At 43.7% G+C, this 22,187-nt stretch overlaps 4 protein-coding genes across 7 annotated transcripts in view; 2 read left to right on the plus strand and 2 right to left on the minus strand.

Annotated features, from left to right (window-relative positions):
* Positions 1-239, minus strand: part of EMC6 (ER membrane protein complex subunit 6) — a 990-nt gene extending 751 nt beyond the window's left edge. Inside the window, exons 1-2 of one of the 2 annotated variants that reach the window (XM_010573718.1) lie at positions 185-233; positions 17-83 (exon numbers count right to left, since the gene is read on the minus strand). The gene's annotated coding sequence lies outside the window, so the exon portion shown is untranslated. Of the gene's footprint in view, positions 1-16 lie in introns of both variants that reach the window. The other variant, XM_010573717.1, reaches the window with a different exon arrangement.
* Positions 240-357: 118 nt separating this feature from the next.
* On the plus strand, positions 358-4,044 carry TAX1BP3 (Tax1 (human T-cell leukemia virus type I) binding protein 3). 2 transcript variants are annotated; one of them, XM_010573719.1, is made up of 4 exons: positions 358-424; positions 1,752-1,871; positions 2,194-2,271; positions 2,487-2,817. In XM_010573719.1, exons 1-4 carry the CDS (start codon positions 386-388, stop codon positions 2,622-2,624), a joined length of 375 nt encoding a protein of 124 aa, XP_010572021.1. In that variant the 5' UTR covers positions 358-385; the 3' UTR covers positions 2,625-2,817. The 2 variants fall into 2 exon arrangements, with proteins under 2 accessions (XP_010572021.1, XP_010572022.1); XM_010573720.1 differs by lacking the exon at positions 358-424 and adding an exon at positions 731-1,531 and having other exon boundaries at positions 2,487-4,044.
* An 81-nt stretch (positions 4,045-4,125) lies between these two features.
* CTNS (cystinosin, lysosomal cystine transporter) lies at positions 4,126-12,870 on the minus strand. 2 transcript variants are annotated; one of them, XM_010573725.1, is made up of 11 exons: positions 12,827-12,870; positions 12,285-12,358; positions 11,091-11,169; positions 9,757-9,841; positions 9,561-9,664; positions 8,428-8,559; positions 7,560-7,659; positions 7,346-7,465; positions 6,058-6,228; positions 5,727-5,844; positions 4,126-5,348 (listed from the first exon to the last, which is right to left on the minus strand). In XM_010573725.1, exons 2-11 carry the CDS (start codon positions 12,346-12,348, stop codon positions 5,218-5,220), a joined length of 1,104 nt encoding a protein of 367 aa, XP_010572027.1. In that variant the 5' UTR covers positions 12,349-12,358; positions 12,827-12,870; the 3' UTR covers positions 4,126-5,217. The 2 variants fall into 2 exon arrangements, with proteins under 2 accessions (XP_010572027.1, XP_010572026.1); XM_010573724.1 differs by lacking the exon at positions 12,827-12,870 and adding an exon at positions 12,563-12,630.
* SHPK (sedoheptulokinase) lies at positions 12,862-22,176 on the plus strand. The gene is made up of 7 exons (XM_010573723.1): positions 12,862-13,599; positions 14,863-15,004; positions 17,758-17,941; positions 19,144-19,296; positions 20,413-20,588; positions 20,710-20,910; positions 21,761-22,176. The coding sequence occupies exons 1-7, from the start codon at positions 13,423-13,425 to the stop codon at positions 22,153-22,155; spliced, it is 1,428 nt and encodes a 475-aa protein (XP_010572025.1). The 5' UTR covers positions 12,862-13,422; the 3' UTR covers positions 22,156-22,176.
* Positions 22,177-22,187: the final 11 nt, after the last annotated feature.

Here is a 22,187-nt window from a genome sequence, read left to right on the forward strand (position 1 = left end):
CCCCCCGGCCCGTTACCTCTCATCCACGGCGACGCGCTGCTCCGCGGGACCCTCGCCCGGGTCCGACCTTCACGCCTCACACCCTGCCAAGGGACACCACACACCGCCCGTCACCGCCGGCCGCCCGCGGGGGCTGGGGAGGGGGGAGTAAAACGGGAGACCGAGGCCGCCGGGCCCAACCTACCGCCACGGCGGAGACTCACGCCTCCCCACCGGAAGCTCCTGTCAGGCATCTTGGCGCGGAGACCGCCGGGAAAGAAAACCTGATTTCCGGCGCCCGCTCCCCTCCGCCGCGGGCGAGGCGGTATCCGATTGGTTGGCGGCGGCGAAGGGGCGGAACCGGGCGAGGCGCTTTTGTTCGGGCGGCGGCAGCGGCGGCGGGGCCATGTCGTACGTACCGGGACAGCCGGTCACCGCCGTGGTGGTGAGACGGGGACGGGGACGGGGACGGGGATAGGGACGCCGCGCCGGGGGCCGCTAAGCGGGACGGGGACGGTGGCGGCGGTACCGGTACCGCCCGGGAGCGCCCTGCGGGCTGTCACCGGGCGGAGGGGGTTCGGTGGGGGCGGAGGTGCCGCCGGAGCGACCCGGGGCAGCGTCCCGGAGCAGCCCCGGCCCGTGGGTGCGTGGGAGGAGTGGGTTAAGGGTGTTGCAGAGCCGCCGCTCCTCACCCCCGCGCAGGCGGCGGCTCTCTCGGTCAGTGCCGAGCCCGGCCGGAGTAACGGGGGGGGGTTGGGGCGCTGGAGCCACGCACGAAGTTTTCTCCGCTCCCGCGTGGAACGCAGCCGGCGAGCTCGACTCGGTTGCGTCTGTGGAAGGTGTGCTGGGGTGACCGGGCGGTCTGTGACCCGGCGCCCTTTCGGGAAGGCTGGTGGTGTCCGAGTGGGCCCGTGGGGGAGAGTCGGAGAAGGGTTTTGGGGTGGAAGGGACCCTCGTGGGTCACCCAGCGCGACCCCCCTGCAGCCAGCAGGGACACCTTTCCCTCGGTCAGGGCGAAGAAGCTGAGTTGGGCGGTTACTGTTTCGGTTAAACCTGTGGCTTTTTATCTTGGCTCAAGAATTGTGCTAGGCTGGCGTTTATATCGCACTTAGGTAATGTGTCAAGTTTGTCAGATGCCCGTGTTCGTCAGACAGCAAGGAACCTGCCTCGGGATTACAAGAGCGTGTTGATAAGTTGTGTTGATAAGTTATCTTGAAAAAGAACCATCCTAATAATAGGTTGTTATTCCCACTGATAGGGCTGGGCAGGATCACGAGGCGTGTGGATAAAGAGCAAGATGAGTCTAGCTGTGAGTGACTGCCAGTTATCGGGACGTGACTCATGTTTAAAGAGACCTGCTCTGGTTTTAGCGTTTTCCCCTTGTATCTCTGGGCAAGCGGTAAAGCAGCAAGTAGTTAAGGAGCTTGGCTGTATCACAGCATTGGCTTGCAGATGGTTTCCTGTGCTGCTGTTTTGTGGTAGGGCCTGAGAACAATTCGGTGCCAACTGTTGTCACCACCGAGGCTGCGTGTGACTGATGGACAGACAGACAGTAAGTGCCACGTGATAGTTCTGTGTTGCCAAGGGGTTTTAGAGCTGTCTGCCTACAACATGTAAGCTCACCCAGCTGTGAGGCAGCCCGCTCCAGGAGGTTCAGGGTATCTCTGTGAAAGACAATCTGACAGGGTCTGAAGTATCTGTGTCTTGAGACACACCTGAGATTTCTTCCAGTGATCACAATACTCAGCTATTTTATCTTTTTCTCTTTTCAGCAAAGAATTGAAATACATAAGCTTCGTCAAGGTGACAATTTGATTCTGGGCTTCAGCATTGGAGGTGGCATTGATCAGGATCCTACTCAGAATCCATTCTCCGAAGACAAGACCGACAAGGTCAGATGCTCTTTGTTTTCTGTAGCAGCCCTCTCTGCAAAAGGCTGAGCATATCCAACTCGCTCAGCAAGCTCGACTCACTCGTGTCTGTATTCCATCCTCTCACGCAGTTGACTACAAAAGTTACTCTGTTGCCACATTATCATTTGCAGACTAAGTTTAAGTTTGCTCTCCACCTTTTCTATTTTCTAAGAAAAGCCCTGGTTTTAACTAGAATCCCATAATATATATACTACAAAGTATTTTTGCACTGTCAGTAGAATGGCCTTGGGTATTTAATGCTCCCATATTTAGTAAATGAACACAATTTTTTTTTCCCCAGGGTATCTATGTAACAAGGGTGACGGAAGGAGGCCCAGCAGAAGTTGCAGGACTTCAGATTGGAGATAAGATCATGCAGGTAAACACCAAGATTAAAGACAAATAATGATGTACTACTAGGTGCACACTACAGAGCAGTTTCTGCTGGGGGAAATACTGTCTTCTGGGTGCTTCCCAGGACAGTTTGTGGGGCTTATAAACAAAATGAGCTGTGACATAAGCATATCTACTACATAGTGCTGATAGAACACCCGGGAGTCCATGCACCTGCCTCATTTTATGTTTTCTCCCTAGGTGAATGGCTGGGATATGACAATGGTGACCCATGACCAAGCTAGGAAGAGACTGACAAAAAGGAACGAAGAGGTGGTACGGCTGCTGGTGACTAGACAATCTCTCCAGAAGGCTGTGCAACAATCCATGATGTCCTAATCAATCATAAAGTTGGGGAAGGGTTGGGGAGGGAGATACATAGACTGATATCAAGCAAGGAAGCAAATACTAGACCTGAACAGGTTGTCTGGAAGGAGTGCATGTTCCTAACTGTGGTAAACACTATTTTTGGGCTGGCTTTTTTTTTTTTTCCTCTGGTGTAACTGGCAGTAGTAAAACTCTAGTCCCCTCAGCAGAGTGCTTCTCTAAAGTCTTCCCTGCAGGTACATGGTAAGACTTTATTGTAGTCATGGCTTTCAGGAGGACAGGGCAAACCCTAGTTTATCTAAGGAAGCAACTGGAAAAGCCTTAACTTTGTCAGGATTCTTTTATAGCACAAAAGCTTCCTATTTTAAGAAGAAATGTGGTTTCTGCTATGGAAGATAAGAAGGTTTGCTTTTAGAAGTGAGCTGTCCTGTCCCCCCATGCTATCACATTAAAATGCCAGAATTAAGAGTTGCCTGCTGCTGTGGGGAGGAGCACTGTACTAATCCCACATTGTGTGCTAGCTAGACAGAGTATGCTGAAGGGTTTGGGGCATTATGGTTTACTGCAAAGACTCCCTGTACAAAGCAGCCTCTTCAGATAAGAAACAACTAAGTAACACACAAGTGTTAGATTAATGCTTGTGAAGTACACTAAAAGTTCATAGACACTAGAGTTCAGCTTCACTGGCAGAGTAAAACCTGAATTCTCCTTGTTCCCAAGTAATTTGTAGTATCAAATGAATCATGTTTAAATGAAAGGACTATGGAGCAGGAAAGAAAACACTGTTGCTGAACTTATCAAAAGAGCTGTTTGTAGCTGTAGAGTCTGCAGTTCTTCATTCCACTTTGATCTGACTTGAAATGGGAAGGGAGAATTGTGGTCTGTCTTCTAGAAGACTTTGCTTAAATCACTGATTTATTGAGATGAATATGCCAGTAATTTGCAAAAGTGCCTCGACCAAATTTAAACTTCTGGTAAGATACTAAGTTGTTTAAATCAACATGCCACAGGATTTAAGATTCTTGCTGCAACACTAAGTTAAATTATCTAGCATCCTAGTGGTTTGTTCACCAGCTAGCTTTACAGTTATCCAAAAACTGGAGTTCTTAATCCCCCTTCAGTTGATTTATACATATCTATACTTTCCTTAAGCAGTCTTCAGGTAAGCTGTTGTAAATAGAACATGAGGAGGTGGCAGACTAACTTATTCAGTACATTACTGCTGTGCCATGTACGTATGTTGTGATTAATGCATCTCAGACTGTTCTGTACACACCAGCAGATGCCTATTTACTGTTTTTATATCTACGGAATTACTACAATACTGCTTTTGAATTTTGTAACTTAAGAATTCAGTGGTAAATTTTAAGGCGTTGAAGTTATTTTTGTTACTATAAAGATACACTGCTATTTGTACTGCTATTTCACTTGACTTTACACACAATAAAACAAAGCTGGATTTCCTGAGCTGTTTCTCCTTCCACTTAAGAATGCCACATCACTTGAATGCCTCTGGCTGAGGTGTTTTCTCTGAGTTGAAGCGGATTGTGGACTACATCAACACAATGCAGTCTGAGGTTAGTACAGTCTGATTTCACTGGTGTTAGTGAGCTGTCAAACCTCACCTGGGCTCTAGTGGGGGGAGAAGGGGTTCTACTTTTCCTTAGGTAGACACCTAATAAGACAAGTACAAATGCATAGATTCCCTTCTAGTTCTTTTAAAGGGTATAATCCTTACCTTCAAGTAACTCAAGACCTTGATCTCTACCTAGAACATACCACATGTAGTTAGAAAGTTGCCCAGGAACAAAACCATGTGTTTAAACTTTAATCACAAGGCTGTTAACATGATCTACTTAGAAATTATCTCTTTGATAAATCTTTAATCTTTGCCATCCCCTGTTTAGGATTCAAGGCATGTCAGTAGAACTGAGCAAAATGAAGTTAGTGCATGAGAAGTATTCAGATAAATCTGAGCACTTGTCTTGACACCTTTGAAAAAGCATTCAGTGAAATAAAAATAGTTTCTGCCACTTCTCAGTATTTCTATAGAGTTCAGGTTCTAGTATTTGTGTATTTGCTACCAACCTTATTCTTTTGTGTGCCACTACAGCTGTTAACAGTCAATTTGAGTGGTGTTCTACTGTGATCTGTCTGTGAGGAGGAGAGCAGCACTTAAATCCAGTCTTCAGTCATTACATTAAGATATTAAGGGGTTGCTTAAACATGACCTCAGATTCTTGGAAGCCAGAACTCTGCTCTTTGTGCTTCACTTCCATTCAGAAAGACATTACTCTGGTCTTTCTCTTTCCTGTTGTTAATGGAAGAAAAGCCACGTGGTGCTTGGACAGCTCACATTAAGCTGCCTTTACAGCTTCAACAAGCGTGAGTCCTCCATTTGCAAGTGGTGGCTAGATAGCTTGCTGTCCTTTAAGGCATCTGGCAATCAGCATTTGGTGAGGCAACAGCTTGTATTCCATACCAGAGAGGATCAAAGTACAGAGATCAGAATCAGTATTTCTGGTAACTGGCAGCAGGCATCTTGAAAGCCCTCAGCCAGGACAGGGGCAAGTTCCATTTAAAGTTTTTGTCTTCTCAAGTGATGTTATTCACAAGGTTCGTACCCTCGTCTCCTATATAGGCAGTAGTGCTGGACCATAAAAACAATATCAAAGATGATGGAGAAGACACCCAGGCCAAACTTGGTTGGGTCTCCAAAGATTAACTTCCACTGATCTGTCAAACACAAAATTAGAGAGTTAAGACTAACTCCTCAAGTGTAGTCTTGTCTCAAGACTACAAGGTCATGCCATACATATTAGAGAAGTTCATGTTTATTACATGGACTGCTTAGACACACCCTAAGACTGACTGTGGTGTACATCTTATGCAAAGCTAATTAATAACTGTTCCTGTTGTTTCTTCAGAATAGCTATTTAATTTTCTATCTTGAAGGAATACAAACAGATTCTTCATTCTTAGTATAAGAACAGCTACCCACACTATAGCACAAACATCATTCTCCCAAGATAACCTACCAGTTTATATCTGGTTTGTAACAGGATTTTCCTAACCCATTAAAAAAAGGCCCCACCACCTCAGTTCCAGCCTTACCGTTGTTGTACGACTGCAAAAACATCTGGAGGAGGCTGAAGCTTCCACCAGTGAAGTCTAGTAATACATTTCCAATACTCCATCCCTCAGTACTCTTCCGACGGAAATTCATGTATGCCTGACAGTGTAACAAGAAGTTGGTCAGCATGTCACATACAAGCATTCTCAAGATTAACATTTAAAAAGCCTTCTGTATAACTATACTGTTTTTGTCACTAAAAGACTTAATAAATAATCACTGCTGGTTTAGTCTAGTCAGACTTTCGAGAGCATACACTACAAGCTTAGGGTGACAGGAATATAGTATAAAAGCAGAAAAGTTCAGATTTACCTGTGGAAAATATTTTATCAGTGTGACTGCTAACTTAATGTAAGAGAAACAGAATAAGAACTGTAGCCATGTCATTTCCTCAGCTGCAGCAAGAAACAGTGTTGTAAATGTGAAGATCCATGCAAGTGCCAGTAGTCCAACAACAACTTTGGATACTTTCTGACCTGCTCTCTGAAAGAGAAATGCAGATACACTTAGACTGACCTAGGTCATACATCCCCAGACACACTATAAGATAGAGAATATGCCCAGGACTATGCAAGGTTACAGTCCAAACCTGTTGTTGTACCAGTTAGGCTCATACCTCAAGGGAATTCTAAAATTAAATGAGTGCTACAGCAACCAGCTGTAGGTTTGCAAGAGCTGATGAGCAATACTCAACATCAATCATTTGGAACACCATTGTTCATGAGTAAGTGGGAAACAATACTGAGGCAGTATTCTTGAATATTTATGATGCCTATTATCAGTGCCACATCTGTAACAATCTCCTGAGTTCAGTCTGATGACATCAAGAGTTCCTATATATGCAAAAGGCTGCTAATGCCATTATGGTAAAAGATTCATGGTTGTCTCCACAAGAAAAGACTCTTGTACCTAGCAGTGCTGACAAATGGGCTGTTACAGTTTTAGATTTACCATCACCAAAGGAAGCACCCTAAGAGAGAAACAGTTACCACCTAGAGAAAATTGGCTGTTCAGATCAGAGGCTTTTACAATGGGAATTAAATAAAGAGCAACCTATAACAATCAACAGGAATTAAAGAACCACCTGACTATAACAAGCAGTCTCACCTGAAAAGGGTGAGAATTATAAAAGGGCCTTTGCAGCTGTTTTAGGAGAAAAGAAATTGAAAAAAGCTGAAAGTTCAAATTGCAGGGAATCCCTAAAGGCCTCTCCTAGCTTGAAGAATGCTCCAAGTAGTGAGAAAACAGCAAAGCACATACCAGCATTTGTACTGTGTAGAGTTCCAATATATGTGCTGGCTAGAGATCTGTTTGGGAACTTTATGAACTTGGCTGTTTGCCTTAGTTATTTTCAGTCCCTAAGGAGTTTACTTATAAGCCCAGAACATCCATGAGGCTGAAGTAGCTAAGCTTACTGGAGTTGCTACTAGTTCAGGAAAGATTAAAGGCATCTGGATTGTGAAGCCTGACTTCTTGAAAGACCAATGAAAGTGCAATGAAGAGGACTTTGAAGCCCAAGAGGAGTGGACGGGGAGTGGTGAGGTGCCCGGCAGAGGGAGCTCTGCCAGAGCTGACAGGTCAGACCAGCATTGAGACTTACCTCGTAGATGCAGCACTGAATTACAACGAGGAGAGTTAGAGCTACTGCGTGGAGACTGAAGAAAACATCATTGATAGCCACAGGGTTCACCCCACTGGGATAACTGACTAAGAATTCCTCCTAAATGTAAGAGAAACCAAAACCAGCCAAATGCCTTAACCGCCTTCTGTAGATACCCACCCCCCAGCAAGTATTAAGAGATAATTATGCTTACCTTAATAAAGGGAATCCAGAAGAGTCCAACATTAAATACACTGTATGCTATAAAGCCAGTAAGGTTTAACGCTATAAAGTCAAAGCTTAGTCCAACAACACTAGAGAAGCAGGGGGGAAAAATGTATGAGAAATATGCATCAGAGCATTACAGGCAGTTCAAGGGACAACTTCACCCTAGAATGTACTGATTTATAGGCAATTTTTGATGTAAGCGAAAGCTGCAGGCATTGTGACAATATGATGCTGCGAGTTCATCAGGAAGCAAGGTGAAATATCCCTCATATGCCATGCACTGGTACTCAAAACAGCTCTCACTGACAAGGTTGTGTCCCTGCTGTTTAACTTCACCCCTCCATGAGCTCAGCTAGTCTGATAAAACTATTCCAGCCTGAATCCATAGAAGCAGTAGTGCATCTTTGCTTAAAACAAATGCTTTAGTTTTCATATATAATATTGTTTCTACTTAGTCACTTAGTTTAAAGGGAGCTGGCCTAATCACAACACTAAAGAGCTGTCTGATAGGCAGCTTACAAGGAAGTAATCTTTGAAGGTGGTCATCACAATTGGCTCAGCCAGGTGATTTACAACATGACACCAAAGGGAATGGAGAAGTCTCCTCTATCACAAATTAGTATTGTATGCCAAACTATGGGATTAGGTGTCTGTAAGATGCACTTAGTTTCCTATGACCTGCATGCATAAAAGCTCACTGGGGCTGCATTCATTCAGGCCCTGTCTTTGCCTTGCTTTTTTCCCTAGTCTTTCCATGCATAATTCACAATAACCAGGATGGATGTAACTGAAGCTAGGAACACGATTTGCAGAAGTGCTTAAGTGACTTGCAAACACACCTTAAGACTCTTTACCTTTTTCGTCGCCAGTTCTCAAAGAGTTGAGGATAAAAGGAGATAGACCAGGCGAGGAAATAGATCCAGCCAATCACCTCATCAGCATATCTCACCACGATGCTATGAATCACTTGAAATTGAATCCTAGGTCTGATGGTTAATGCAAACAGAATTAGTTAATTGGTCTGTTCACATTTTTTCCAGCAGATTTTGCTTTGTTCTGCTTTGAGAGAGAAAACAGAGTCCAGGTGTTGAGACAAGACAATAAAGATTCAGAGTTGGTTTCAGTAGAGTTGTTCCCCTTTTCTTTTAGTGTCCTTGTTATGTTTAGAGCATCTCCCACTCCTGTCTTCATCCTACCCTTTCCTTCTTGTCTCACTCTTTCCTTTCCATTCTTTTAGAATAGAAATCTTCAAAAAGGTCATCTTGTGCCTATGGCTTCCACTCTCTTAGCATGAGATCTGTTATGCAAGCGCAGAGTTTCACTTTTCACGCTCTGCCAGCAAAGCCTCATGATTGTGCCTGCCCTGTTGAGCATTTCACGTGCTTACCTCTGCATTTGCTTTGAGTCTTAAAAGCGGAAGCAAAATGAGGAAGTAAAACAGGAGCACCCTGTTGCTCAGTAGCATCTGGGCAACAAGCACATACAATCCACCCCTCTCCATCTTGCTAGACTGCTTTCTTACTAGGGAGGACTGGCATCTGTGAAAAGAGGGCTCCCCTAACTATAAAGTAAAACACCTGTATCTCATGGTAGTTATGTGGGCACACAGCTGCATCAGGCTATTAGCCCTCCAGAACAAGTTCTGCACAGCAAGAATAGTATCCCACTGGACATTTACAACCAAATGCTTCCTGGATCAGAAAAGCTGACATGTAGTTTTGATACTTTTGGGAGGGGTTATTAAAACCAGACTAAGGAGCCATGAGAACTCACAATCTAGTAATGAAATCTAACATACCAAGACTATCACTCTGCTTCCATACCCTGTATTTATCTGAATACCTTGAGGATTGCTGGAGGGTCACCACATCTTCTCAACTACATACCACCCCATGTCCCATTAACTATTTAACTATAAGGAGGGAATAGTTACCCAAAGTTTAGGAAGCTGTAGGATAGTAAATGGAACTAAAAACCAGTTTCTCACCCAGTTAAGTTGGAATTAATGGTATAAAGATAAACTGTTACTTGTCCAACATCATCTGCTTTCACTTGGAAGTCTGCTTTAGTGTGACCTGCAGGCAACTGTACCTGCAAGGCAAAGTGGAGGGAAGAAAGAGGAGAGTTGCACCATACTAGCGGTAGGCTTTTCCATAAGGTCATAAGTCTGTTCTGTCACTTACTTCATCAGGCAGTTCAACAATGGTTCTGTGTTTTGATGAGTGTGTAATATTAAGAGTTATGACCAGGGTCTCATTTAATGGAGCCCTGTGAAAGCAGAAAAAAACAAGTTAGGCCTGTGCTTGAGTTCACAAAGATTGCTTCAGGGCTGCACGACAGTATCTGCTAAATCCTCACAGCTATTGCAAGCATAATTAACAGTCCATACACAACAGTACCTACCTAGGACTCAGGAACACCAGCACCAAAGTATGTTAGCACTGTACTATTTCTTTTACCTGAACTAGTGACAGGCACTAGACAGTTATATAGCCATGTTTTACCTCCCTCTTCTCCACACAGGTGGCAGAGCAAAGTCATTGCCACCTGAATCCTATCATTGTGCTTGTTAACCCTTTGTTGGTAAAGAGGAGCAGAAATTATGATCATGTACCTGGGGTGATGAGGGGCAGAAATTATAGCAGTGCAGCAAGACAAAACCAAAACCACTCTCAAATAAAAACCCTCCAGGTGACATAGTCCTGCACAGCTTTCCCAGAGAACTCCACTGAGCATTTGTCCAGGAGGTTTAATTGCACAGCAGCACATAAAATATCATAAGGTTCAAATGCGTTTACTTGTCCATGAAAAAAGTTACAATAACACACTTCGTTTGCAAAAATAAAAGTTCTAGACTGTTGCAGCCATCTTTTGCTATTGTCCTCTTTATCACAATTCTTGCATTTTCATCTGACTGTTCCCTTTACTCATACTTTGAGATCCCAAAGGGGAGGGGTGCATGTGTTTAACAATGCTTTCCTAGGAAGAGGCTGACATAGAAAAAACATGGGTAAACAATGCACTGTATTAAACAATGAGACTGAGGTGCATCAGCCTCCACTCTGGAGTAGCTGCATTTTTTTTGCTAGAAATGGCGAGTTCTGTTCACTTGGTAAAGTTTTTTTGGTGATCCTTCTAGGAAATGCAAGTTTCTCTTAAGCATCAGTTTTAGAAATGGAGGAACTGTAAGTTCATTTATTGAAGACAGTTCAGTAAGCTAATATGGGGCAGACAGTATAAAACATCTTTTCCCACTCAACTTCCTATACAAATGGCATGGGATATTGTCAAAGGCCAACCATACATACAAGGCTGTTTGTGAGAATGCTGCACTATCTTGGCCCATACTGGTACTGGGTGATGTAATAGTCTACAAGTGGCCAGTCACACCAATGACATTCACTCTGTATGAACAATTAACTGAGTCTGCAGGAAAGCCTTAAGTATATAGCCAAGTCCTACCCGCTTGCTTGGCCCCCGTTCCAAAGAGAAAGTAAAGATGCAATCATGATTTTACCTCAGAGATATAGTGACATTTGTAGAACTTCCACTTTCTAAGGAAACCACTTCAGGGACAGACAGTACAATGACTCCATCTGGGGGGGGGAAAAACCCAAACAAACAGACAACCAAAAAACCCACACAAATCTCAATTACTATGAACAATGAATAACTCCTTTAGAAGAACTACCTACTTTCTTTTGTGATATAAACATTTTGTCCATTGGTACCTCCAATGTCAGTTTAATAAAATTAGTACACGTGATAAACAGCAAGAAGAGTACAGCTTATTTCAAGGCGACTAAACAACTTAAAAGGAGAAGTAAATAACTGTCACTTGAACATGTTACAAGGAAGCAATTTACATATTTGAAGTGCAACAAAAGCTCATGCTAAGAGAAGGCTATAGGTACTTCAAACCCACTCTGTTTCTTGATGTGATCCTAGTAACTTAGGAGTCGTAAATGCCCAAAATTTAGTTGAAAATTGTTTCTTAGGTCACAAGTTCAAACCAGGTACCCAGACGTTCAAGAGAATGTACATTTACTATCTTAATACTTCAGGAATCACAAGCACCTTACTATAGTGCTCTGAAATATTGCTATTAAAAGGGTACACTTTACAACAATCCAGCTATGTTGTACCACATCATGCTTTAAGAGAGGTCGAGATTCCAAGTGCCAATACAACTGATATCAAAACCATAAACTGGTCACGTCTCAACAGTTTTGACATCTGGAATCCAAGTCTATTTTATTCACTCTATGTTTAAAGGACACAAGAGACAAGAGGAAGAACAAAGAGCTATATAAAAATAAGACCAGAAATAGAGAGAGAAACAGTTGCCAGGGACACTTTTTTTTTCTTGTTGTCATATATTACACGGCATTCTTAAGAAGTTATTTAAGTGCAAGGGAGCGCTCCAGTTCACCACTGACTGTACCACAGACAGTATTTAATCTGCTTCTGCAGAGGTGAGTTCGGAGCACGAGGCAAGTGCTCCATTACAACAGTACCTCAGCATAGCACTCTCTGTGTATGAGCACACCAAGCCAAAGGTAATGTGTGAAAGAAGACACAGGCACAGGTCTCTCCAGAGAGGCTTGATGGGGATACTGCAGAGCAGCCCTCTTCCACATCTTACTGGTCTGGAGCTGGCCCCTGACTAGGGGAGCCCTGTGGGCCCAAGCTGGGGTGACCAAACACTCACCGCCAGGCCCCAGCAGCACAAGCGAGAGGTACAGCAGAGTAGGGAGCAGGTATTGCATCCTCATGGCGGACAAGCTGCAGAAAAAGCCAGGAGGCTTTGCTCAGGACACACACGTTTTGAGAAGGCACCAGCCCATCCCCTCCGCTGGCAGCTCCCTGCAATGGTTCCCTCCCCAGCACCACGGCCCCCAGCCCGGCTGAGGGACCCTCAGCACCCCCGAGAGAGCACCAGTCTTTCAGTCGCTCTCTCTGCCCAGACTCCCCCGGGGACATCTTTACCTCACAGCTTATGCCGCTCCCGCCACACAGAGCTACCGCTCCCTGAGGGAGTCCCCCCCCACCCCACCCCCAGCGCGGGACTACAACTCTCAGCAGCCACCGCGTCTCCACCAGCGCCCCCACAGCCACCCCAGCAGCGCAGTGCACGCTGGGACTTGTAGTCCCCGCCGTCCTTCCCTCAGGAGGCACGGTGAAGCGGGGCCATCCCACGCTTTATAGGATGCGCTAATACCGAGGCAGCAGTACCGAGGAGAGGACGCCTACCTCCTTCCCGCACCACAGCTCCGTCCCACACAACCCCGGCTCTTCCCTTTTCAGCTTCTCACGTGAGGCAGCCGCCTATCAACTTCCCGCCCAGCGCGTATCGCGCCGGTGCGGCCGCCCTCGGGTGCCATCTTGGGTGTGGCAGGGCAGGTTGGGCGCTGGGCCGGTGCCGGCGACTCTGTGAGGAGGGAGAGCTGGGAACAGAGGGAGGGCTCGTCGCTTTGGTTGTTTTTTGTTTTTTTTTTTTTAAGTTTCTTGTGAAGCTGCGCAGGTCACCGCGGAGGGCTGGGGAAGGGGCGGTTTGTCACGCTCAAGATGGAGGGATAGTGCTCAGGTGCTGCTGAGGGGAGACATCTTCAGCCAGAGGGCAAAGTCCAGGCCGCTTTACCAGCCCAGTTTGCCCAGTCTCTGCACGCTGCTGGGGTCGGAGCCCGCACTGCTTGTGCCCTCGGCACCCTTGGCTTTTGGGGCAGGTGCCGCCTCAGGGACAGCAAGGAGCAGTGTGGAGCTCTGCATGGTGGGTGTTGGTCTGGCCCCCATGTAGAGAGACCCGTGTGTGGTGGGGAAGGTGAAAGCAATCCCCTCTACCCGTGGCCATGGCAGGCAGCGAGGCAGCAGGCAGGCCTGCTCCTGCCTGCGTCCTGGGCATAGACCTGGGCACGACATCGGTTAAGGCAGCCCTATTGATGGGGGCAGAGCAAGGGCAGGTGGTGGCAGAGAGCTGCTCCAGGGAGACGCAGGCGCACACCAGTAGCCTGGAAGCTGGACCACAGGTAAGGGGTGGCAGATAGCGCTGCTGGCAATTTCAGGATACTGGCCTTGCCTTGTCGTGGCCAGGTTGTGTTGCTATGTTATGCAGACCTCAGTGGCTTTCCTGGCCTAGAATGGTGGAGATGGTTGTTGCATGCGTCTGTTGGTCTGAAAGTAGAATTAAAGTGCTCTCTGCTTACTGTTCAAGAAAGTCAAGTAAAGCTGCTTGTTTTAAGAAAGACCCAGGTTTTGAAAAGTTGCATAAGACAATCTAAAACTGTTCTCCCATGAACCAACATCTTGTCTTTGACGTTTCCAGTCAGGAAACAGCAGCCACTTGCCAACTGGAAGAGTATTTTGTACTTTAATGTGAGATGGAATCATAACTGGAAATTCCCCATGGAAATAACCAGGAGCATGTAGTCCTGTTAAAGATCTTTACATTCATTGTGTTGGTCAGTCTAAGAAAGGATGAATCGGAATCATAAAAAATATGTTCCTCTGGCTGTGTATTGTAATGAGTCCAGGGGCTAATTTCTGAGCAGAGATACCAAACAGGCCAGCCCTCCTCCCTACAGTCATGTTTATGCAGCCAGAAGTATGTATGCACAGATTAGTTCATATCTATATGTAGACTGTATTTGAATACCTTTGCTTATAATCTTCATGCTGGTCTGTCACAAAGTAAGCCGAATCTTTGAAGGTATGAAAGCTGGAATACAACTTCTCTTGTGGTATGGTTTGGTCAGTTTGCAGAGTAGATCAGTTTGCTGGGCAGTTCTAGGAATAGAGTATCCAGGATCGAAGTATCGGCATCAAAATCACCAGTGAGTAGGTAGGGAGGAGCTTTAGGAAGATGTAAGGGAGACTGCATGCCAGTCAGAACACACAGATAATCCTCTTTGTGAGGAAAAAGATGACTAATATATGAGGTGAACTAATGAAAGCATGTAGTGAGTGTTAATGGATTTTAAAAGATACAGTTGAGTATGGTAACTTAGGAAATTAAGAATTATTTGGCCTTCAGTATAAGAGGCTGTTATCTAATTCTCAACTTGATAGTATTGGTTTTTAGTTTTTGTGGTTTTGTGGGGTTTTTTTCTTTTTTCTTTTTTCTTTCTTCTTTTTCTTTTTTTTTTTTAATTTAGTAGTGAATGTTATTCTAATACATGCTAATAAGCTAAATGAATTCTGTTCTTCTCTTCAGACTAGAGTAGCCTTGTTTAATAAATACACTGAGTGAATCCTAATGGTTTCATGCTCAGAATAATGCTTTATGATTGCAGGGAATGGAGCAGAATGTCCGGAGAATAGTAAGAGCATTGAATGAATGCCTTGCTGCTCTACCTCAGCAGCAGCTTCAAAGAGTCAGTCATATTGGCATTTCAGGACAAATGCATGGGATTGTGTTTTGGAAAAGAGATAAAGGTAACGTTAATTCTTTGGCATCCCTGTTCAGAGTATTACAATGCAGAAAATGAAATTTTAACACTGAGATGGTTTGTAGGAAACTGCTGCATGTTCACTTTGGTCTTCCATAAAACAGAATTAACAAGATCTTCTGTGGGAATTTTGCTTTAATTACTGGAATTTCAGCTACTGACTATAGTTAACGATGTTGTTTACACAGATTAGTTAAAGGATTTAGTGTTATGAGATCCCTGCAGAGTCAGCACAATTATTAATACAAAGGAGGAATAACATCTCTGTGGCTTGTTTTTTGTTTGTGCATCATATGCTATCTGCTGCCAGTTGAAACAACTTCTGCATCATGTGAATGACCTGGGGGCAGCACGAATGTTGTTCACCTCATAAAACACTTAACTAGCTGTTGCCCAGTATCTTAATACCTTCTAGTGATTCTGCAGTAGCAGTATTAGCAGTTCTGTGTATGCCTTGAAAAATAAGCTATGTTAGAATGTGCATAGCAGTAGCTATCCGACAGTGAATATCACTGTGCTATTTTGAAGTGCTGTTTGAAAGTACAGGAGAAAAATTAAAGTTCAGTAAACAATGTTTTCAGTCCTCCTCTCAAGGCATTTTTTTTTCCTAGCAAGTCATAGACTGTCATGTTGCAATCATCTTGCTTCTTATGCTTCTGTTAGTAGGAGATGAAAAAGGATTATGGTCATGATTCTGAATACTCGGCTGCTTGTAGAATGAAGGGCCAAGACCTCAGAAACAAAATCAACCACAGTAAGATAGTCACATGAGGCTTGATTGTGCACATACTCAAATAATCTTTGTGACAGCGAGGATATTTGAAAAATTCAGGCCTTGGATTGCCAGCCCTGTGAGGTAGGGATGGATTATCTTCTTGGCTAACATCCCATAAACCTACTGAAGTCTAAGACTTTCAGAATGTGGTTCCATGTCTTCTTTCTCTTTACCTTATGATGCACACATCTAAACAATTATACAAGTCTTATAATAATAGGAGTTACACAGATTAAGCAAAGGTTTATTGTAAACCACAGAATAGATTTCCCAAAAGTGCTGGCCACTGCCTGTCAAAAGTTGTCAGGGTATTAATTGCTTTAAGAGACACTATGCTATTCATTGCTGGTTGTAATTTTACGTTAAATACAAAAATTATTATAAAGAAAGAAATCCAAAGGCTGATGGACTGAAGGAGCTATTGCTTGCTTTCCAGCTGTCCCAAGGGCTGCATAACAAAGCTTCCTGGGTTCATGGTAGACATAGATTCTTATGCCATATCGGTTAATATTTTATTTGCTAAAGCCACATGCCACTTTTGTTTCATTTCTATCAAGTGAAAGAGGGTGTTTGCTCTCACTTGTTTTGAGTAGACTAAGTGAATCCATGCCCTTTGGGACACAAATTACATTTTTAATAGCATCCTTTAGGGTTAGATTTATGGTTAATAATATTTCTTAGAATCCATTTAAAACTAGGAAAGCAAACCAATTGAAAATCCAGTTCAAACAGATTTGATAGAACACGGAATTAAGGGAACCAAGAAAAAGTACATGTTTTCTTTGCATGTTTCACATAGTACTTCCCAGCTTTCATGGCTGCTTTTTACTGTATGAGTGTAACTTCAAATCCCTGTATTCAGCCCAAGACAGACTCTTCTAGCCATATTTGTGCTAGTCAGTTAAGCAGCCAGGTCTCTTTTCTGACCTGTAGGACAAGGGGCACAGCACAGCTTGAAACTCCGCTCCCATCGCCAGCCAAAAACCAAAAGGTTGCTTCAGTTACGGAGTCAGCTGGAGACAGCGTGTATCCCCACACTGTGGCCAGACATCACCTGGAAGAACAGTAGTTGTCAGAGGCCAAAGCTGTGCCGTGGAGTGTGCTAGCAAACATCACATGACAGTGCTTGAGCTCAGCCTCTGCGCAGTCTGCTGCTCTGCCAGGACCGTATACTGCCTTTGCAGGACTGCTTGTGGTGAGCATGTCAGGGCAGGAGGTAGTGCCCTGGACCGAAGCAATAGCAGACATTACTGAGAAAGCTCTGAGAAGTTGCCATAATTTAGCTGAGGCCTGCACATGAAAGAATGTGAAGGTTTCATCAAAGGTGTAGGGTTTTCTGTTCAAAAGGAGCATGTTGGCTGGTAAAACTGAATTAAACCCTATTCTACCTTTGGTGAAGCTTCGTTGCATAGCACAGGGGAGGGATACTCTTTAGTACTTTGCAGTCTGTTGCTTAATACATATAGATCCAGGTTTCTTGTTGCTTTGGCTCAAAAGGCGATGAAACTATGTGCTATCCATCATAGGCAGTTTGTTACTAATACAGCCTCTAGGTCATGACACAGCAGATCCCAGATAAGGTTTATATGTGAGAGCTGTCATATCAGCTCATTACCTCCCATAGCAGAACCATGATTTTTTTTTTTTTTTGTGGGTCATCTGTTATTTGAGTTGTATCATTAATATCTCAAGGTGCAAGCTGCTTCTTCCTCTAGACACTAGGAGTGCTTATAGAGAAGGGAAGGCCTTGCATACCATTCTGTTTTAGCAAGGGATGACTGGCATTATGACGTTATCTAGGGCTGAAAACTATGACTAATTAATTTGATTACAGTCACTACTGGCTCTCTTTCTGCTTTTTTCCAATATATTTGACAAATTATCAAGGGTGTCCAGAAATGAAGAATGCCAGGCAGACTACACTGCAGGGAGTCACTGGACTTCTCAGATACTGTGTGTTTCAGGTTGCAAGTGGACAGAGTGTGGTACAGGCCCTACCTTTGAGCCGGAGGAGGTCAGTCATCTGATTACTTGGCAAGACGGCCGCTGCAGTCCCACCTTCCTCTCTTCTCTTCCTCTGCCACAGTCACATATCAGCTTGGCTACAGGATTTGGGTGTGCCACAGTCTACTGGTATTTAAAGAAGAGGTACATCAAGCTGTTTCACTGGCAGTTTCTCATCCTGAATTTATGTGACAACTAGTATTCCTGTAGCATGTTAATGCCACTACAGGCTGAGGAGCTGTGTTTCTCTGTAATCATAATAGTGATTAAGTAGTCAAAGAATATTTAAAATGTCAGTATTCAATATAAACTATATGCAACTGAGCACACAAGAGTCTATGACCTCATAAAAATAGTACAGATCTCTTTAAGAAAGAGAAAAGCTTTTGGCCATATAGTAACAGAAGCCTTAAAGTATCATAGAACAATTCTAGTCCATCCTACCACTCAGAGGAGCTCTGCTAATGCAGTTTGAACACTATAACTTTGCCTTGTGCAGATTGTGAAAAGTACAAACATGCCTAAAACAGTAACAGAGTTGCTTTGTCTGGTTACTGCCAGATGTGAGAACAAACAGTCCCTAAATTAATTTCAGTTCCTTCCTTCCTTAGACACTGAGATCCCTGTGAGGTGTTAGGAATGGTCTGCTTTGTTGTGGCATGTTTGCAGAGGATATAATTTTTCACTTAAGGCTTGGCATCAGCAAGATTTGCTCTTCAGTTTCATCTGCAGTATGCTATGTTCCTCAAAGAGCCAGTGTCTTTCTCTGCAATGAGTTTGGGTTCAATAAATGGGGAAGAACTTACTAGATCTTGGTTTCTTCCAGTGTGTGTCCAGAAAATATATGGAGCATGGCATGAACTTGCTTTAAAGCTGTATAAATGAGTCCAGCTGCTTTGTTTTGTTCCTGTTTTGTTTCACCATTTGGTACATTTCTATTCATATCATTTGTGGATCTTAGAGCAACTGCAGGAATTTACCTGTTTTTCTGAAATGCTCCAGGATCAACAAGGTGACATTTTTTTGTGCAAACAATTACTACCTTCCTGGTAACTTTTGCAACGGCCTGCTTTTGAACCTAGACAACTCATTCCTTAAAGCTGCTGTGTCTCCATCTTCCATCAGGAGATAAGTATTGCTGCTGTGGTAACAGCTTGGAAAACAAATTCCATTTAAAAAAACCAAACCAAAACAGCAAAATGCAGGTTGATCACTGAAGGTGGCTGTTTCATTTTTAGATAGGACCACACATGTCTGAAGTTCACTGTAGCAATGGAAGTAATCTTGCTCCCACTGCCTTAAAGCACCCCTCATTGTTTTTGTTTTTAAAATGTTTTGTTTAAAAGTCCAGATTTTCTGAAGTCTTATGATGCAGCTGGCACTATCCATGACTATGTGGTTGCCATGTTGTGTGGCCTGAAGAAGCCATTGATGTCCATCCAGAATGCTGCCAGCTGGGGATATTTTAATTCCAGAAGCAAAAGCTGGAATACTGACATGTAAGTGCTAAGGTCATTCAGTGGGTTTTGTGCATTGCTTGTGTCAGGCAATGTGAACACCTCTTTGGGCCCTAAGTATGAATGTGCTACAGATAAAAAGTGATTGAAAGTTACTCCTGATCAATTGTGGTATGGCCTGTACTGAAGAACTATTGAGAGTTTGCTCTGGTTTGTAAGGTATATATATTTAAATTATATAAAATCTGGCACGGTGTTTTTAGAAATACCTAAGACGGCGGTGCTGAGAGACTCATTATTGAGGCCTTGTATACCAAACTGTTCTCTCTCTTTCTGTGGTGGTATGGATGGACAAGTGCAGACTGCAGCCAAGGTGTTACCTCTGTGATGGTAAAAGACAGTTATTGCTCCCTAGTTCTTTCAGCTGAGCTCCTTCATAACTACTAAGACTTACTTGTGATAATACCTAAGAGTTGTTAGGCTACAGAAAGTCTTACAGGGAATCAGTTTGGGGTTTCATTTACTTATTTATTTTAATGATTTGCTCTTTCAGGGCCAAGTGCTAAGGCCTTATATATTTCAGAGCTTAGGTTAGGCCAGGACTCCAAGGTGAAAAGATCTGCTCATAAAGGTATGAAAGAGTGACAGAAACTTGCATTTGGCCTACTGAACTTCTACTAATCTGATGTTGTTGCTGTAGCAATATAATGTATCTTGCAGCTGATTGTGTAAGGAGTTTGTTGGACTTAACTCTTTGTGATTTGGTTTTGAACCACTAACTGCATGACAGCTTAAAGTTCTTTGACACCTAAAAGTTACTTCTTTTTGCTGTTTTTGTGATTGTTCCTTTACCCTGGAACTGCTTGTCCATATGACATCAGTAGGTTAAACGTGCTGAACATGTACTGCTGTATAATCTCAGGTAATCAGATTGCATATAAAGGAGAGCTATTCATCTAGACTATTCTAGTTTATCCAGCCCATTGAACTGGAATGCTGCCCCTGTCCAAGACAAAGTTTTCTAGATAGGTGAAAGCATCCATAAATCCAGCAGCCACAAATGTATGGTCAGATTCATCTGTGACTTCAAAGGGATCTTTGTAGTCATGCCACACATGCCTATACTGCTTTCCTGCAATAATATTGTTCTGATTGCAGATTGAAAAAATCCGGCTTTCCTGTTCACTTGCTTCCAGAGGTGGGAGACCCTGGCAGTATTGCAGGCAGGACAATCTGTGCATGGCATGGAATACCTAAAGGAGCAAAAGTAGGAATTGCTCTAGGAGATTTCCAGTGCTCTGTTTATTCCTGTCTGACTGAGAGGACTGATGCAGGTATGATAATTTTGGTATCTTACTTGGTTTTCTCATTGTCCTTCAGGGTATCCTAGTAAAACACTGATTTTTTTTTTTTTTTTTTTAATAAATTGTTTTTCTTTTTTCTTTTGTATTCTAGTTCTTAATATCAGTACCTCTGCTCAGCTGACTGTCTCAATGCCCTTGGGTTTCCAGCCTCCAGAGACACCAGATCCTTCCTCAGCTGTTACTTATTTTCCCTACTTCAATGATGACTACCTGGCAGTGGCAGCATCACTTAACGGAGGCAATGTGCTAGCAACATTTGTGGACATGGTGGCACGGTGGACAGAAGAGCTAGGTAAGCTATTTCAAGGGTAGCTTAAAATTGAGGTTGAGCAGCAAGGTAAAAGGAAGCTAAGGCAAAGGAACAAGCCTAGAGCTGTTTTGTCATGCCATACAGGGAACAAGGATGTAACTCTTGGGTCATGCTTGCTAGATCTCTGGAATTTCCTGCTGAAGCTTATGAACATGCTGGGACAGTCATGCTTGGACTCCACATTAACATTGCCTCTAGGTTTTGGGTTTTCTTTTGTTTCAAGAATGCAAGAGAATTATTTTTTGCAAGTTTTTCAAAAGCAAAGGTCAGCAGATTTGAGAACAGCCTCTAATTTTGTATGACTGCAGTCTAAAAGAGTCCCTTGATTAGATCAGTTGCTTTTTGCTGCGTGTTTTGCAGCACTCTCATGGATTTTAAGACTCAAACTCACGTAATATCTTCCAAGTGCTTTAAACATGGTCTTCACAGGTTTTTTCTAATAATCTCTTGGGTTTTGCAATACAGAAGTAAGCTCTGAAATTGTTCTTTCAGTGAACACTTGAAGTGAATTTTGTATTCACGTGCAATCCAGCCACTGAAGCTGAAGTCTGCCATTAGTGCCTTTAAAGATGTTATTTCGTGTAAGTTAGCTCAGTGTAGGCAAACAGCTGTATTACCAGGAAAGGCAGTTTCTGTAATCAGAAAAATATTTCTAGTATCACAGATTTTAGATACAATTGGATGGGAGAACTGTGGTTCATAATCCTGGAAAAACAGTTACCTTTGGGACACGGAAAAAGATACGCAATACTTTGCTGAACAGGTGGATCAGTGTCCGTTTTAAGTCTCTACATGTAAGAGGGATTAGTAACATGATGTTTCCCATCTGCAGGACTTCAGGTTCAGGAGCCTGCCATCTATACAAAGATAATCGAAGCAGCCTTGGCCCAAAATGACAGCAAACTCTCAGTCCACCCAACCATATTTGGAGAGAGACACATTCCTGAGCAGTTAGCATCAGTGACCAATATTGCTGTCTCTGACCTCTCCCTGGGTCATGTAACCAGAGCTCTGTGTCGTGGCATCGTTGAAAACCTCTGTTCCATGTTACCTGTGCAGCACCTGATGGAGATGGGAGTGAGGAGGATTCTGGGGAGTGGGAGTGCCCTTGCCAGGAATGAGGTACTGAGGCAAGAAGTGGAAAGGATTTTTCCATGCCCTGTCATTTACGGGAAGGATGTCGATGCTGCTGTGGGAGCTGCCATGGTGATGTTCCACAGAAAATAAAGTCATTGTCTGGAATGGCCTGAGATGCAGCT

Source organism: Haliaeetus leucocephalus, unplaced genomic scaffold (genome assembly GCF_000737465.1).
Source record: "Haliaeetus leucocephalus isolate CR32 unplaced genomic scaffold, Haliaeetus_leucocephalus-4.0 Scaffold395, whole genome shotgun sequence".
Taxonomy (NCBI): Eukaryota; Metazoa; Chordata; class Aves; order Accipitriformes; family Accipitridae; genus Haliaeetus; species Haliaeetus leucocephalus.

Bases quoted from the DNA above. Each gene is read 5' to 3' on its own strand.
- SHPK (XM_010573723.1), top strand. From the start codon at position 13,423: ATGGCAGGCAGCGAGGCAGCAGGCAGGCCTGCTCCTGCCTGCGTCCTG. The intron at 17,942-19,143 runs GTACATCAAGCT...TTTGTTTAAAAG, and splicing joins TACTGGTATTTAAAGAAGAG to TCCAGATTTTCTGAAGTCTT. The intron at 20,589-20,709 runs GTATGATAATTT...TTTGTATTCTAG, and splicing joins GACTGAGAGGACTGATGCAG to TTCTTAATATCAGTACCTCT.
- CTNS (XM_010573725.1), bottom strand. From the start codon at position 12,348: ATGAGGATGCAATACCTGCTCCCTACTCTGCTGTACCTCTCGCTTGTG. The intron at 5,845-6,057 runs GTAAATCTGAAC...TTACACTGTCAG, and splicing joins TGATAAAATATTTTCCACAG to GCATACATGAATTTCCGTCG. The intron at 5,349-5,726 runs GTAAGGCTGGAA...TGTGTTTGACAG, and splicing joins TTTGCAGTCGTACAACAACG to ATCAGTGGAAGTTAATCTTT.
- TAX1BP3 (XM_010573719.1), top strand. From the start codon at position 386: ATGTCGTACGTACCGGGACAGCCGGTCACCGCCGTGGTG. The intron at 1,872-2,193 runs GTCAGATGCTCT...TTTTTTCCCCAG, and splicing joins CCGAAGACAAGACCGACAAG to GGTATCTATGTAACAAGGGT. The intron at 2,272-2,486 runs GTAAACACCAAG...TTTTCTCCCTAG, and splicing joins TTGGAGATAAGATCATGCAG to GTGAATGGCTGGGATATGAC.